This window comes from Palaemon carinicauda, chromosome 27, assembly GCF_036898095.1.
Source record: "Palaemon carinicauda isolate YSFRI2023 chromosome 27, ASM3689809v2, whole genome shotgun sequence".
Taxonomy (NCBI): Eukaryota; Metazoa; Arthropoda; class Malacostraca; order Decapoda; family Palaemonidae; genus Palaemon; species Palaemon carinicauda.
In genome coordinates this window covers 11,450,343-11,467,931 of record NC_090751.1, presented here as the reverse complement: position 1 = coordinate 11,467,931, position 17,589 = coordinate 11,450,343, and the positions used below count along the sequence as shown (strand labels likewise).

At 35.4% G+C, this 17,589-nt stretch overlaps 1 protein-coding gene across 8 annotated transcripts in view; it reads right to left on the bottom strand.

The window, feature by feature from the left end:
* dlg1 (discs large 1) overlaps nt 1-17,589 on the bottom strand; it is a 671,410-nt gene that overhangs the window by 194,933 nt on the left and 458,888 nt on the right. For all 8 annotated transcript variants that reach the window (XM_068350732.1, XM_068350731.1, XM_068350733.1 and 5 more), the window contains 3 exons: nt 15,081-15,252; nt 8,927-9,148; nt 4,009-4,192 (listed from right to left, as the gene is read on the bottom strand). In XM_068350732.1, the coding sequence (XP_068206833.1) occupies nt 4,009-4,192; nt 8,927-9,148; nt 15,081-15,252 (578 nt within the window). The remainder of the gene's footprint in view (nt 1-4,008; nt 4,193-8,926; nt 9,149-15,080; nt 15,253-17,589) is intronic.

Sequence of the window (17,589 nt, the reverse complement as noted above, 5' to 3'; positions counted from 1 at the left end):
GTTAAGACTGCAACCTTGATTGAGAAGAGTGGTTAGTACATACAGCAGTGGGAACTGGCATCCTCTTTGAAAAATTATCTCAAGATGAATTATCCATACAATGAACCTATATACATATATATTAAAATATATATGAAAATTTCTAGGTATTTCTAGGTAAGATGCAATCTAGGATTGCCTGTGTACCTCATTAGGATTAACATGTAACAACAAATCCTATTCCAAGTTGATTCAGAATTGACTGTTGCCCCATTACCTTATAGTGCTATCGACTTATGTCTTAAACTTTCTAGCCAATAAGGAAACACTGACCCCACAGGAAAGACTCAATCCTTTATTTTATTAAACCTAAATAACAAATGATCATTTATTCAGAAACCAATAAAAACATTTAATGTATTTTGGTCACAAGATTATCTTTAATAATTCTAAGACATACAGACATATCCTTCTCTCTCTCTCTCAATTATCCTATGTGGGATCTTCTCTCAACACAAAGGATGCCCATATCTCTCTACAACAGGCATGAATGAGCTGCTGAACATCAATCTGGAAATACTTTGACGAAAAAGTTAAAGGATTATAATGGAATTATGGCCGAGCTTATCTCAGACCAAAACCTTTTGTGTTGGCTTACCTACCTTAGATACATGCTAATCACATACTGTACAGTACATATAAAAGCCGACGTAAAACAGTTTTTGATAATGATGAGGTCAAATTCATCTTGCCGAGGAATATTCTGTCGCAACTAACGTTGTCCTGGATAATCTTATCCCACAATTGGATTGCCACATCCTACAGGTACTTCTTACAAGGCAGCTATTGCCAATAGAGACAGACAGTTATTGCCAATAGACAAAGAACAAACCTGTAAGGTCTAGGAGTACCACTTGAAAGAATGAAGTATTGAAAATCAACCTAAGGAAAACTATTAATTCTATTTTAAGGTCTGATCTAGGAGAGAGACACCAAGTTGTTGATTTGATTTGGCATCAGTTGCAGAGAATTAATTTAGATTTAAAAAGGAACTCCAGAAATTTACCATAACACAAATATCTTAAGGGATAAAGATGACTAACAGAACCACAATGTGAACTTTCCTCCAAAGGATACCATGTACCTTCCCAAGAGACACTTTTTTTTTTTTAATGAGTACTTGAACCATTGATCAGAAACTGCAAATTCCCTTAAATAAATAAAACACCTTTATCATTAAGGAAGCAAATTGAAGACTTATGCTAATGATGAGGCTCCATGTAAGTGGGACCACAATCTACAAAACTGTAAGAAAGCTAACGTTTATAGATTCAAAGGAATTCAATTCAATGCCCTTTAAACCCTTCATCATGAAGAACATTATGGAGTATTTCCATCCATGTTCTATAGTGAAAAGGAGATTACCAGAAAAAACAGAATTTAAATGATAAAAGTTGTTATTTCAATACATAACTGATGTTCATATTGCTTCTCTCTGGAAGCTTGGTTTTATTGACATTCACCTCTAAAAACTACAAAAATTCCCATTTTCCTTCCTTTCAATAGACTTATGCCTCTAGTAAAGAAAAGAGATAATCTATCAGATAATGACAATAACCGTGGCTTCTTCAAGAAGCAAAGACCCTGCAAGACTTACCGGCCTTGGGCCCGGGACAACGACGTTGAGATTCCATAAGGGAATACACGAACACACAAGCACCACAAGTAACACAAGGAAAGGATGGGAAAGCACAAAGGGAACACGTGGAACACAATGGCGGGTCCGACGGGATGTGAGAGAGAGCGGCGAGATGTAATCTATGCCGCGATCAGACGCTTACTGGCGACTCAGACCTAGCAGCGAGCTCTCGCACACTGACCCTCGGTCGCCTCAGGGCAAGTATCCATCCGCCACGGAGGGACCCGACAAGGGAAAACGGAGATAGGGGAAACTACGCAAAATTCTTGGTCGGTTAGGAAGGAGATCCCAGATACTCCTAAGAAAGTAGTTCTAAGTAAGTACTCCGTGTTGGAACAAATAAAATTTATTATTAACATTTCATTTATTTCTATGAACCTTGCCTGATATTCATATTGCTATACAACTGAAATTTATTTTTTAAATTAGGAAAAATATAATTCAACTAAACCCTAACATTTCATTAAACCAGATTTCCAGCATAAACTATAGGTCCTACAGCCCAGCCATCTTGATAAACAAATTAGGATTCTTTACATTAATGTTTAGCAAAACCAATTCGTTAGGCTATTTGAGCTACTCAAAGAAAAATTTGAACAAAACTTGACAGATGTAACTGCACTTTTAATATCATGAACCCTAACATTCAAAGCTTTCATTATACTTGGGTTAATTCTTTGTAAGCTTCCATGACAAAACTTTTGATATGAAATGATATGTTATTTTTGGGCAGAAGACAATTTGGAATCCTAAGTCCACAAAACAAATTAGAACCACTAACTCAAATGTTTGTAGTTTTGTTCAAATAATACTGAATGGCTTTTTATTGCAAAAAAAAAAAATCTGATGTAATAATCACATTTTCCAATGAGAGGATGTTCAATAAAAGAACTGGCAAAATCTTAGTCCTAAAATAATTTTTAGGTCTGAAAGTAGGCCAAAGAAATAATCATTATGTTCCCCCAAAGCCTACCTTACAAGATAGTGCTTGCAGTTCCCTATGTGTTTAGTTAAAGCCAACAACAAGGGAAAGTGATTCAATTATGAGATCTTTAATCATGAGATTTTCCAAAGATTCAAAACTTGAACCTTTTATAATATTGTAAACCTATATCCAAATTCAGAGAAAAAGACCCGACTACTGGAGGTCTTTCAATACTAAAAGCCCTGAACACATTCGCTGAAATACCTGAAACGGTAGAGAATTAAGCATGGATCTATATCCCTTAATGGCTGATATAGAAAGTTTCTTTTCATATAAAAGAAAACATAAAAATAGAACAATATTATCCTAATTAGTTCTAGTCATTGATACATTTCTGATTTGCACCAATCAAAATAAACATTCCATTGTCTTTGATACAGCTTATTGGTAGACTATCTTTTGGAATCTATGATAGATAATTACATATATATTAAAAGGAGAGAAAATGGAAATTTTTAACTTTTAAGAGTAAATGTCGATAATACCGAGCTTCCTTTCACAGATATAGCCTTTAGTTGTCATTAGACAAAAGAGAAGGAAGAACTTAGAATCAGAAAATGGATAGTTTCAATAAAAATGAAAACTATCAGTTACATGTCTCCATACCAAAAATGGAATTATGACAAAATAATGGCGACTATAGACCCTAATAATAGAGGATCTCGCAAGTAAGTGTGGAAGGAAGAAAACAGTGATTTGTACATCGAACATTAACAAACTTTGACAAGGTCTGCAAGTTGACAATTGTCTCATGATCCTGACCATTTCAATAACTACAGTATACTGTATAACAGTAAACCCTTTATGAGCAATAGCTTTAATAATGAGGTGGTGTTATAGAACCTTCTCTCTGAATGGGAAGAAGGACTAAGATTAGTTTTAAAAACAAGAAAAGAAAGTAATGTAAATTGCTAAATGTCTAATTGATGAGGCACAAATAAGAGAATATACTTTATAATCCCAGACACTCGAAAAGAAGTGTGGCCATGGGGAAGAATAAGGGAATGCATGGAGAAAATAAAAAGATACATCTACTAAGAATGCCAGACTTGATAAGGGGTCAGCACCATAGCTCATTAAACTGAGCATAGGTAAAAATTTGGAATATTCGGATATCCCAGCTAGATTACGATGATAGCCTTAAGTTATACAGTACTGTATTTCATATTTTTTTGGAGTTATGGTACTATTCGATAAAAGCAATCAGCCTCAAAATATGAATATGGACCTATTTACTTCAATCACAGAGAGCAGAATGATTGGGGAGCTAAACTTTGCTTTAATGAAATGGGTACAGAGCCACATTAGCATTAGGACAATAAGTAATGTTAGTTAGCTAACTCACGAGGTGGAGGAGTGTGATCCTGGTGATGGGTCTGGGTTGAGTGGAGGGGAGGGGGGGCCAGATCTGAGGCATTAGTCTGCGGGGCAACCACCTTACCAAGGACAAGGACAACTCGATCATTGGTGGACTTAAGGCATGCAACCGCCTCTTCGTGGGTGACATTTTCAAGGTTGACATCCCCTGTCTGTTGGGAAGAAAAACAAAGAAGAAAACAAATTATATAAGACATTACAATACTGAAGACAAAATTAAACAATTACAGATAAAACTCTTTTGTAAATTTTCTATAAAATATTATACAGTACTTCCCTAAGTGATAGCTTCATTACTTTCACTAGTGCTAAAAGAATATCTTTACTGACAGTGTCATGATATACTACCAATTTTTCACCTAATTTCAACCTTTGGATTGCTCTTTCATTCAACAGTTCCTGATTCTCTTATGCTGTATGGTAAATTTACTATTCTGGTACAGTTCAGTAATTTTAAAAATCTGTTATTACTGGTTTTGAAGTGATTTTCCATTAAACTGGTATAGGAATTTAATAGACAATATCTGTGACAAGCTTGATCATTTGGTCAATAACAATTTCTGAATTACAGTACATAAAATTATACATACAGTACAATAATACCACACCTTACATCAGTGTTTCCCAACCTTTTTTAAATGATTACCCCAAAATTTTATTTCCAACTTATCAATTACCCCATTGAACATATACCCGGTAACATCGGATGTTTTTTGCGGCCACCTGATGAACTGTATGGATCATGTAGCCCGCTATTGGCTGCTTATAGTTAAGGATCCAAAACAAATGCAAAATTTTCCATTTTAATGGATATCAAAATTCTGCAGATTTTGTGTATGAATTATGGCAATAATTATGGGAATGTGAATAACTCAATTTCAGAACATCTTGATTGCCCCCAAAAATACGGGTCCATTACCCCACTGGGGTAATTTACCCCAGGGTTGGGAAACACTGCCCTACATCATAATTGGTTCCAAGAGATTCAGTATTAGTAGATTTTTTACATAGGTTGGATTCTTGTTCTGTAAGGTGACATATGTTCCCTATACATGTACTGAACATGAAAAAGTACTTACAACCTACTATTATTTCATAAAAACTGGATGCCTTCATTAATATACTTCCATGCAATGTACAGTTCTGTATAGTACAGCACTTTATCATTAAGGTATGACATATAAACCGATATGAGGTCGGGGTAAAAGGGTTTAAAATGAATTTTATTTTTGCATCTAATACTTAAATATGTGCTAAGCTAGAACCGATGTATGTTGAACCAAAGTAAAGAGGGGTATTACTGTACTGAAAAAACAAACAAATTACAAGATACAATACAGTGCTTAAGATTACTTAGGGCATTTTATTGTTCAATATTTGGATTTGGATTCGTAAAATCTGTTCAAGCTAAATTGCTCAGTAATGAAATATTATAACAACATTATTATAAAACAATAGAGTAATATAAGCACTTCAAACAACTAAAATTATATTGCTAGTGTATTGTATCATGATTCTAAATTTAAGTCAGCAGGCAGACTTTAGAATATACTGTGTATATATATATATATATATATATATATATATATATATATATATATATATATATATATATATATATATATACATATATATATATATATATATATATATATATATATATATATATATATATATATATATATATATATGTATATATATATATATATATATATATATATATATATATATATATATATATATATATATATATATATATGTGTGTGTGTGTGTGTTGCTGGTCAATGAGTCAAACTCGACTCTTACAGAGGTGGCCAGATTAACATCGAGAAGAAAATTTTTATTTATAATAATGTTAAATAAATTAAACAATTTTTCATGATATCGGTGTGAATAAAAGTTAAGCTTAATACCCTCAAACCTACAAATGTCTGCTTACGAGAAAAATATTTGATTTACATAAAATCTGAAAAAGTATAGTACAGAACGTACATTGCACTGTTTTGAAAAATAACTCTGGTATACAAATTATTGCCTACCCATACATTTCAGTACTGCATGAACACTACTGAGATAATACTGAAGGGAAATAAGAGCAAAAGTAGCACGAAAAGAAATCAAAAAATAACTTGGGAGGGAATGAATGAGGAAAAATAGTGTTGACAGAAAACTCATCGAGTTAAGGCAGAAGATTTCCTAGAATGGATGGAAAAACAGTACAATACTTCAATGCAGATACAGAACTACATTCTTAAGGTTTCAAATCTATCATGAGAATAGATTTTCTTACAAAAGTATGACAGTATGCCAAAATAACAATAGGAAAGATTGTATTGGCTAAGTCAAGTTGTAATCCTTTTCTGTCCGACTGATAAAAATTCAAGACTAGATTTTGTTGGTAAAACTACAGGAAAATTGTATGGGGGAAAAAAGAAGCTTGGCAGCTACTTAGCAGAACTATTCAAAATTTCTAACCCAGCTACAACAACCTCTACTGGAAATTTTTATTGATACAGTACAGTTCGTGACCAAGTACAGTCTACAATGTCAAAATCGATTCATTTACAAAAACTGAGTACAGATGAAAAAGTAATAAGTTATATATCAAACGTCAGAAGTTACATTAAGGATAAAATTCTCATAATTAATATTTGGTAATAGTTTATGAAAAAACCTATACTTTTTTATACAAGAAAGCTTTATAAAATTGAAATATATATAAAAAAAAATATCGCTCGTAAATCAATTACGAATCAGGAAACGCCACCCACTTAACTACCTTGAAGTATAGTATGTTTTCCCCAAACAGATACCCCTTTTACCCCCGGGGTATTTGGAAATTTCCAACCCTTAACCCCCAAGGGGTTATTTTTTTCCTAGCACATTTTGCAGTATATTTTTTTTAAATTGCTCTAACAGCCTTAATTTTTGTCATAGAGAGGTCAGGCTGGTCTCATTCTCTTGGAAAATGCCTGAATTTTCTCAAAAAATTATCAAAAAATATGAAAAACAAATTTTTATAGCATTTTTTTGCAAGGACGTACCGGTACGTCCATGGGGGTAAAGGGATGGCTCTTGTGAAACGTACCAGTACGTCCTTTGGGGGTAAAAGGGTTAAATGTATGGGAGGATACAAAAACATGTAAATTGTAGCCTGCTGAGAATATGCTCCCTAACTGGTGTAAAGAAAGTTATAGGAAATTTCAAATGCAATTCTAATGAGCCTAAAATATGGGAACTTCTATACTATACAATAATTCATTTGCCAATGCTATAAAAAATAAGTTTGCTATGCTACTTATGGGTACCAATTAGGGTTACTGAGTAGAGGGGAGCTATTCCTTAAAGAAAAAATCCTAAATTCTCACATTACAGCTTTCCATAATTCTGTATTAATCTGTACAGCAAGTTCAGGAGACTAGACCACATTAAATTAAAAAGGCAATCAATATATATGCAAAAAAATTGCAGTACAGTAATAGCATTTTGGTGTTCCATAAATGGCTTTTCAACAACCAGCACATTGAATATACAAAAAATACAGTGCAAGAAAAGGCTTTGAAGACTATATAAACAAATGCGAGTCAATTAAACCATTATTGTATGTAAATGATGGTGGTGGTTTGTAGTATTAGGTACTATTAAATTAAAGTGAGAAAAAAGGGAAGAACAAAATGTATAAGAGTAAAAAATATTTTTATAAAGAATTTATCAAAGAATGATTATAACAAAAGAGCATGTTAAAAATAAATTTTCTAATATAATGCACTCCTCATTTTTACCTAATTAACTATTGTTTGAAAATTTCAAGAGTTGTTCATCCACTCCACCATAAACAATGTATCCATAATAGAGATACCTGTACTATACAATATATGCAAATGGGATGAAATCTTGCTAAAAACAGAATACAGTAGTACTGTACCTCAGGCTATGAGTAACTTTAAATACGAGCAAATTGCGATACGAGCATACACATCTAATTGGGTTACGAGTAAAGCATTGGTCTGCGATCAAAATATTTTGCACCATAACAAAATTTTTTGTGGACAAGTAATAATGATACTCGTACGCAATGCACAGAAATCAGTCGTGCGGTGACCATATGCCACCCACACAGTGTTCCCACTGTATTCTTAGGATTTTTATCCCATTTTCATGTCATTTTAAAGAATTTATTTTCATACCATTTTAAAGAAAAGGCAAAACTGGTTGTTTCTAGACAGGTTCTTTGTAAAAATTTATTGTAAAAGTGTGAAAAAAGATGAGTGTTCAGAAAGTTTAAATGAAGTGTTTCAATTAGTGATAGTGAGCGTCATTCAAAAAAGAGAACTTTAATATTTTAATAGATCTGCTCATGGAGGGAGATTCTCCTTCCAGGCAGTAACACCCGCTACCCTCTCCCTCCACCTCTCTCATCTCCCTCACGCCAGCCACGACTCTCAAAGGTAGAGAGAGTTAATTTGTTAATTGTCTCTTATTACTTAGTATTATGTTCTTTTATTCCCTTCTGATGTTAGGGGTTATAAATTGTACAGTAATTACTATTACAGAAACTTTTAAATTACTGTATAGCATGTGTATTTACTGACATGTGGAATGCAGAGTACATTTCCTTATTAATGGGATAAATTATTTCAGGATACAAGCATTTTAGGTTGCGAGCTTGCTTCCATGAGAAATTACACTTCTAAACCGAAGCACTGTAGTAATCTTTCTTGCATTTATGTATCTTATAGAGTTCTTCCCAATAACTTAATGTGTTTGTGATGAAAAAATTGTTTGTCATAGTTTGAAATGCAAAAAATATGAGAGGGCAATCTGAAAATACAACTTTCATTCAAGAAAAAAACAAATATACCTCAAAACAGTAAATTCTGACTTACCGGAGTATCTCTAACAGCAACTAATTTATCTCCTACACACACGCGACCATCCACATGAGCTGCACCGCCCTCCATGATTTTAGTGATGTATATACCATTGTCCCCAGGTATATGTTGATTACCAATTCCTCCTGCAATACTGAAGCCAAGACCTTTGTTCCCTTTAATGAGCTCCACTTCAATTAACTGGACATTAGGAGGACGCTTCCGTCGTTTCACTCGCTGAAAATAGGAGAACTCGTGAAAAGGTTGCATAAGAGACAATTAGTGACCAAATGATAAATGATGAAAATAAAGAAATATAATAAAGAACATAAAATACAACAGTCTGATGCTACCTATTCATATTCAGAAAGTTCTTTCAAATTGTTTTCAAAGAAAAAATTAAACTTATGCCACTTACAGAAAATTCTATTAGGTTTTAACCATACTTAAAAAATTATGGCAACAATAAATGTTTTTTATGTTTTCCAAGTAACAGCATTCCTTAAGAAATAAGAAATATTGTACTTAGCATGTAAAAAAATACCTAAAATGAAATGTACACTGCAACTTTCGTCCATGGTGACTTGCATATAACATTTCAGGATTACATCTCAATAGGTTCGACAATTAAAAACAGACACCCTGGTTATTTGACCTATAGCCTAAGATACTAGTGTATATGAAATATAAGAATATACAATCTGCACAATATACAGTAGTGTATTAAAGATACATAAAATGTAGGGTGTATTCTCTTTGGAAAACTTTGCTATGATATTTCATGTATATACTATGCAACATATGACACACAGTTTATATAGATTTTGACTCTTGGTCAGCAAATGACTAGTAATGCAAATTCGATCCAAACAAGTACCAATCTTGATTTAAACATGGAAATACACAAGTGTCAGCCATCATTTGTTGACAAAGGAATGAAATAAAAGGAATCCTGAGGCAGGTGAGTGACCAACTCTGTAAGTGTCATTATCCAAGTCCTAAAAGAAACATGTTGTCTATCACTTTGTCCACAAATAAATATCATATCATAATACTACATGTTTCTTGTTTTCTCCTAAAAAAAATTCAGAAAGTCAAGACCCCTTGTCAAAAATATAATTTTACAAAGGTCTCTTAAATGCTTCAGGACTAGGACAACTTTAATCTCCTTAAATCTACTCTGTGATCAGGGGCATAGCTAGAAATTTTTATGGGGCCAGGGAACTTAGTAAAGAAGCCATCCCTCCTCTATACCCTCGTGAGTTGATGGTAATCTTAAGTAACTTGTATTTTCTGACCTTGCTTTGAAGGTCCCCTCCCTTGGAGGCCTGGGGGGGGGGTCCTTCCTCAAAAAAGGCTCCAACGGCCACGCCCTTAGCTACTCCGCTGTCTTTGATACCTTCCTTTCTCTACCTCTGCTAAAAATTTTATTGGCTATAGAACTGTTAAGACTTTGCTGAGGACATTTGTTCTTTGGAGGTGGAGAAGCAAGAAATAATATTCTTATGAATAAAAAAGAAAGGGAAAAATTTAGTTACTATTTATGATGGCTAAACCAATAAAACCTAGAACTGTTCCAGATCAACCAGTTCTTAATTGAGACAATCAATTTCATGAAGGACATTCCCCTCCCTTTTCTAAAAGAAGTCCTACATCTTAAAACACGCAGGATAGTGGTCACCAGAATTTAAATTGCTATATAAATGAGCCCACAGAGGGTATGGCTTACATTGTGGATAGGGAGATACATTTGAGATATCAATAAAGATTTATTGCAATATTCTTTTGGCTCAATCACCACAACTTTTTGCCTTTTAATTCCCATCAATTCTCTTCTTACTTATTCATCTGATCTCTTCAGATTTATTATGCTCCAATTTCTACCTCTCATTTAAAAACAGGTCCTCTGAGGGGTCTCTACTAGAATCTAAAAATGTGACTCGCAACAATTATAGCACATTGGATTATTATAAGGTCTTGCCTACAGAATTAACATTAGGGGTTAGGCTTCCTTGAAACCACTTGAAAGTAAAGCACAGTGCAACTATGAGAATCAACTAAATCGACCCTCTTAAACCGAGAGCCGAAGAGCTATTTTTTCTTAGTTAACTACATCCAGTGTGAACAATCACTGCTTATTCAACAGCAGATTACTACTTGTTCATAGAAAGATATCATGACAGGGCCATTCCGGTTCACTGCAAATCAGACTTTTTACTGTAGACAAACTTCCAAGTCCTACAACTGAACAGTCTTATTATATGGATTAATAAAACAACTTCCTTACTTTACAATGGAAATGATACAAGATCTCACTTTTCTGGTCCTCTTGATTGAGAGTCCTCCCCATGGTAAAAATTTTAAACTAATTATGTTCTGTCCCCATTTTCTGTTACAATGTCTCCCATGACCTTCAGGAAAAAATCTGCTGAAAACACTCAGGCATTTCCTACTGTCCTCTTCATAGTGTATGATTGAAGGGACCATACAAGATACTGTTAACTCCATGGCAACTATCTAAACTTATTAGCAAATCATGATCAGTGCCATAACTTCTTGTGCCACTACCTTGCATAGTGTCGGGTAAGGGTACTCTTTGAGGAGAGTACCACTCGAGTTGACTTTTCCCAGTGTCATGCCACTTCCTTTTCTTTGGATTTGGACATGCTAGGAAAAGGTAAACAGTAGAAGATGCAAGTCTTATAACGTATATAAAATTGGATCATAGATGGAACTCCTACATCATCAGAATCAAAATAGTCAATGCTTTAACTACTAGTGAAACCAGTGAAGACAAGGCCCTCCATGGAGAATGCAAAGGTCTCATAGTGCCGGGGTACTGAGGACCACATTTAAATGAACTTAATGAAACAAACGAAGGGAGATAGAATGAGAACGGAATGTTATGTATGTTGTATGCTCAGTTTTATCATTTACGGTCTGGTCTTCAGCTTCTGAATCTCATCATAATATGTTGGACAAGAACTTGCAGTATATCAAATTTCTTATTCTTGATCTAGATATCAATCTCTGGACCTGTAATTCAGTCATTTCTTTATGCATGCTGCATACGATTTTTCATAATTCTGACCATCCTTTGCATTCAGATCTTCCCAGACACTGCCATCATGCTTTCTCCATCATAAGGCACAATACTACACAGTATTCAAAAAGTTTTGTTCCATCTATGACCAGATTCTGGAATGATCTTCCTAATTAGACAGTTGAATCAGTGGAACTTCACAAGTTCAATCAGTGAATGTTTTTATGTTGAACAGGCTTACGTAACTAGGTACGGTACTGAAGGAGGTTGGCCAAGGCACCAGCCATCCGTTGAGATACTACCGCTGGAAAGTAATTGGGTTCTTTGAATGGACAGACAGTACTACATTAGATCCCTCTCTCTGGTAAAGGCTCATTTTCCATCTGCCTACACATACACCAAATAGCCTGGCTTATTCTTTCCATAATCTTGGTCTTCATGCACCTGACAACAACGAGATTACCAAACAATTCTTCTTTGTTCAAGGGGTTAACTACAACACTGTAATTACACAGTGGGTATTTTCCTGAGACTCTTTAGCTATGGTAAGCAGCTCTTCTAGGGGAAGATCACTCTGAAGTCAAACCATTGTTCTCTAGTCTTGGGTAGTATCAAAGCCTCTGTACCATGGTCTTCCACTGTTTTTGAATAGAGTTCTCTTGCTTGAGGGTACACTCGAGCACACTATTTCATCGTATTTCTATTCCTCTCGTTTCTTTTTAAGTCTTTATAGTTTATATATGAGAAATCTTTTTTTAATGTTAATGTTCTCAAAATCTTTAATCTTAATTGTTCATTACTTCTCTTGTAGTTTATTTCCTTATTTCTTTTCCTTATGGGGCTATTTTTCCCTCTTGAACCCATTGGGCTTGTATCATCCTGCCTTTCCAACTAGGGTTGTAGCTTAGATGATGATGATGATGATGATGATGATGATGATGATGATAATAATAATAATAATAATAATAATAATAATAATAATAATAATAATAATAATAATAATAATAATAATAATTATGACAGGTCTATTTTATCGTTTTTACTGTTCTTAAAATATTTTATATTGATTGTTCATTATTTTTCTTGTAGTTTATTTATTACTTTAATTCCTTTTCTCACTGGGGTATATTTCCCTGTTGGAGACCTTAGCCTCATAGTATCAAGGTTTTCCAACTAGGGTTGTAGCTTAGCTAATAATAATAATAATAATAATAATAATAATAATAATAATAGTAATAATAATAATAATAGTAATAATAATAATAATAATAATACTGTATTAAAAAAATATGAAAATGCAGGTAAATAAAAACAAAAAAATGCCCAAGACTAGTTTCTGTAAACAGGCTGTCGGAAAAAAAACTATGGTCTAGAACTCTAGATGAAGAGAGGCGTTAATGCCAAATTTTCGGCACATATTATGAGCAGCATGTACTGAATGAAAACAAAGAAGAATTATATGTATAAGCATAGACAAAAGGTCTTGCTTTGACGACGACGAGAAGAAGAAGAAGAAGAAGAAGAAGAAGAAGAAGAAGAAGAAGAAGACGAAGAAGAAGAAGAATGGACTGGTCAGTCCGAAAATGCTCGTATTTCCCGAGTTCCACATGTATCACGCTCCCAGCTTTCCAGGACATCAAGAGTATTTCAATAACTTTTAATATCTCATCTACTTCATACGATATAGCTAAGAGGAGACCTGCTCCACTCCAACTCTTAAAAGAAGACCTGCTCCTTTCCACCTCTTAAAAGGAGACCTGCTCCATTCTACCACTTGAAAGGAGACCTGTTCCATTCTACCACCTTAAAAGGAGACCTGCTCAACTCCACTTCTTAAAAGGAGACCTGCTCCACTCCACCTCTTAATAGGAGACCTGCTCCACACTACCTCTTAAAAGGAGACCTGCTCTATTCCACCTCTTAATAGGAGACCTGCTCCACTCCACCTCTTAATAGGAGACCTGCTCCACTCTACCTCTTAAAAGGAGACCTGCACTATTCCACCTCTTAAAAAGAGACATGCTCCACTCTACCTCTCAAAAAGGAGACCTGCTCCACTCCACCTCTTAAAATGAGACCTGCACCACTCCACCACTTAAAAGGAGACCTGCACCACTCTAACCCTTAAAAGGAGACTTGCTCCACTCCATCTCTTAAAAGGGGCCCTGCTTCACTTCATCTCTTAAAAGGAGACCTGCTCCACTCCACCTCTTAAAAGGAGACCTGCTTCACTTCACCTCTTAAAAGGAGACCTGCTCCACTCCACCTCATAAAAGGAGGCCTACTCCACTCCACCAATTAAAAGGAGACCTACTCCACTCCACCTCTTAAAAGGGACCTGCTACACTAAACCGCTTAAAGGGAGACCTGCTCCACCCCACCTCTTAAAAGGGGAGCTGCTTTACTCTACCTCTTAAAAGGAGACCTGCTCCACTCCAACTCTTAAAAGGGGACTTGCTCCACCCAACCTCTTAAAAGGAGACCTGCTCCACTCCACCTCTTAAAAGTGGACCTGCTCCACTTTACCTCTTAAAAGGAGACCTATTTCACTACACCTCTTAAAAATGGGACCTGCTTCGCTTCACCTCTTAAAAGGAGACCTGCTTCACTCCACCTCTTAAAGGATCTGCTCCACTCCACCTCTTAAAAGGGGACATGCTCCACTCCACCTCTTAAAAAGGGGACCTGCTTCGCTTCACCTCTTAAAAAGGGGACCTGCTCCACTCCACCTCTTAAAAAGGGGACCTGCTTTGCTTCACCTCTTAATAGGGGACCTGCTCCACTCCACCTCTTGAAGGGGGACCTGCTTCACTTCACCTCTTCAAAAGAGAAACTCCACCTCTTGAAAGGAGACCTGCTCCATTCCACCTCTTAAAAGGGGACCTGCTTCACTTCACCTCTTAAAAAGAGAAACTCCACCTCTTAAAAGGAAACCTGCTCCATTCCACATCTTAAAAGTCGAACATAATTATGAACAATTACCAACATTCAATGGTTATCAAAACCCATTAATTACTAAAACTAATTTGCTAAAACTTGATATTATTAGAAATTGGAAAATGGATAGAAGATACTGAGAGAATAATCCTCACAATAAACTTGCAACTTAGTTGTTAAACTCCTTACCAAATGCACAGTGTTGCCAGCTCGTTTTAGGGCCTCAACAGCAGATGCGTGTGGAACATTGACAACGCTGACATCATTTACAGATACAATGACATCAATGATCTGTAAACGGCCGTCGGTGGCTGCCGCTCCCCCGGGGATCAATTTTGTGATGTAAATCGATGTGTCGGACCTGTAAATATGGGACTTCCGTCAGAAATGGGAGTGACGTCACAACGCTCAGCATATAATTCATACTTCAATACATAATGATATGGCATCATAAAAGATGTTAGCGAATTGCTGATTACATACCTAGCCAGTATACCTTTGTTTAAAAGATGGGTAAACAATATTGTTATTTACATAAATACCATGGAATTTATTATAAGGTTAATGGATATGGAACATCTGAAACTACCTCAGACTAACGGTACGTTAATCCTGGTGGGAAGAACTATGTAATTTAGAAAGAAACTTTTGGATTTAATACAACATACATTTGTTGTATGTGTATGTGTATGTGCATGTACACAAGTGTATACGCACACACTGTATGTTGCCAATATAAACTATGAACTTATTAAATACATTTGGTGCACAGTTTAAACTCCAGATTCTTAAATGTTGAAATGCCAGAAAGCAATGTGCAAAGGAGGGAGAGAGAGGGACGGAGGGAGGAAGGGTGTTCTTATCAAAACTGCCTAAAATATTTACCTCCAAGATAATGTGTATAGTTCCTAGAGGGGGGACTGAAAAGGGAGGGGGGGGGGAGGGGGAGTGATCATAGCATAACAAAAACAGGACGCCATTTAAGCTTTCAAAAAATAAATCAAATAAATAAACAGTACATCATATAGACATATAATCCTTGACAGTTCATACTACTCATATTACTTTACTAAACCAATGACAGATCTTCACAATTTCTCTTCCAATCAGCACGGCTGTGCTCATGTGTACACTAAGTGTTCATTGTGTGTGCACTCAACATGCTGCCAGGTACATAGTATAAATGTACATATGTATGAATTTAATTATATATATGCACACGTTTGTATGTGTGTATGATGTATGTGTCTCGTCTTCAAAAATATATAACAAGTGCACATGCGTGCATAAGATCGCGCGTGCTTGTTCCATGCTTGTAAAGAAACAATGTACACACTGATGTACATTACTTAATAGTGTACGTCATGTACCTGCGTGTAAAGCATTATATATCTGCATGCACGTGTGACAACGTTATGTGCGTGTTACGTCTGCACTGGTGACGACTGTGTTCAAATACAGCAGACAATACAAAAGGGGGAATTGGAAAAAAAAATAGTACATTAGCAACGCAAATCAAGTCGCGCTGAAACCGTGCCAGTGACTGACGAAATACTCAGAAGCATAGGTGTGAATCTTCATTATTCTCTGGCTCTTGGGACCAGAGAGTGATGAGATCAGAAAGAACGACGATCAGACATAAAAGCTACCACCACCAGCATTTGTATACCTTTCGTTCAAGCAGGGGGGCCTACTTTCTTCTATTTTATTTAGGGACAAGAGCCTATTAAGTGGGCATGTTGTTTAATTTTACCTTGGAGGGAGAGGTCAGGGACACGGGTATATCCATAGGGCCAACACGTACATACAGTTTTGACTGCATGAGCGAAAGGTTTTTCATTAAAAGTAAATCGTATAATTTCGCCTTCTAGAGGGACGTCCCAGCCTTCCATCGTTTCTCGTTTCGTCTTGTGCTGCCATAATTCTCCATCAAATTGAATTTAAATAAAACTTGAGTCAAAAATTGAATTTAAATGAAAATTCAGTCAAAAATTGAATCATATAATAAGCCAAGGAATCGAGAAAAACGATCAGCAAGTCTGGAAGTCGAAGCGAAAATTATACGTTGTTGATATTGAAGAGGCAAAGCCCAGTGATATGCAAAGCTTCAATAAGTCAAAGTGTATACAAATCTAAGACTATATAGGCTATAGAGAAGTCGCTGATAGGCAGAGGGGGGACGAACTAGTTCGTAATGGGTCATATTGCTCTCGATATACCCCAGGGGGGGAGGGGGTATAACCAAATAAAGTACGCCAATTACTTCAATCGTACATATTGTACAAAGATATTCTCCCTACCACTCATAATATTGTTATAATCAACACAATGATAATTTCTTATGTATTTATCACAATATGAGCAATCAAATCTACAGGAATGCTTTCAAACACGGATAAAATAATCGAGGTTGATAACATAGAAATGATTTCAAACAGATAAAATATTTGAGGTTTATAACCCACGTCTGAAAATGTACTACTGTCCTTGATAAATTTCCTGTTGGCTTTGTGTCGAAAGCGACCCACAGATTAAACTGCCAGAACTTGAAAGCTATAGCAACCAAAAAATGGGGCCTAACTGACAATTCCTAATCTATCCAACTACAACATCTAATTGTTCTAAGGATTAAACTATAGGATGACTAACTAATTTCTAATTCTAACTACGCAAGGGAAGAAAGGGTCACAATTCGATC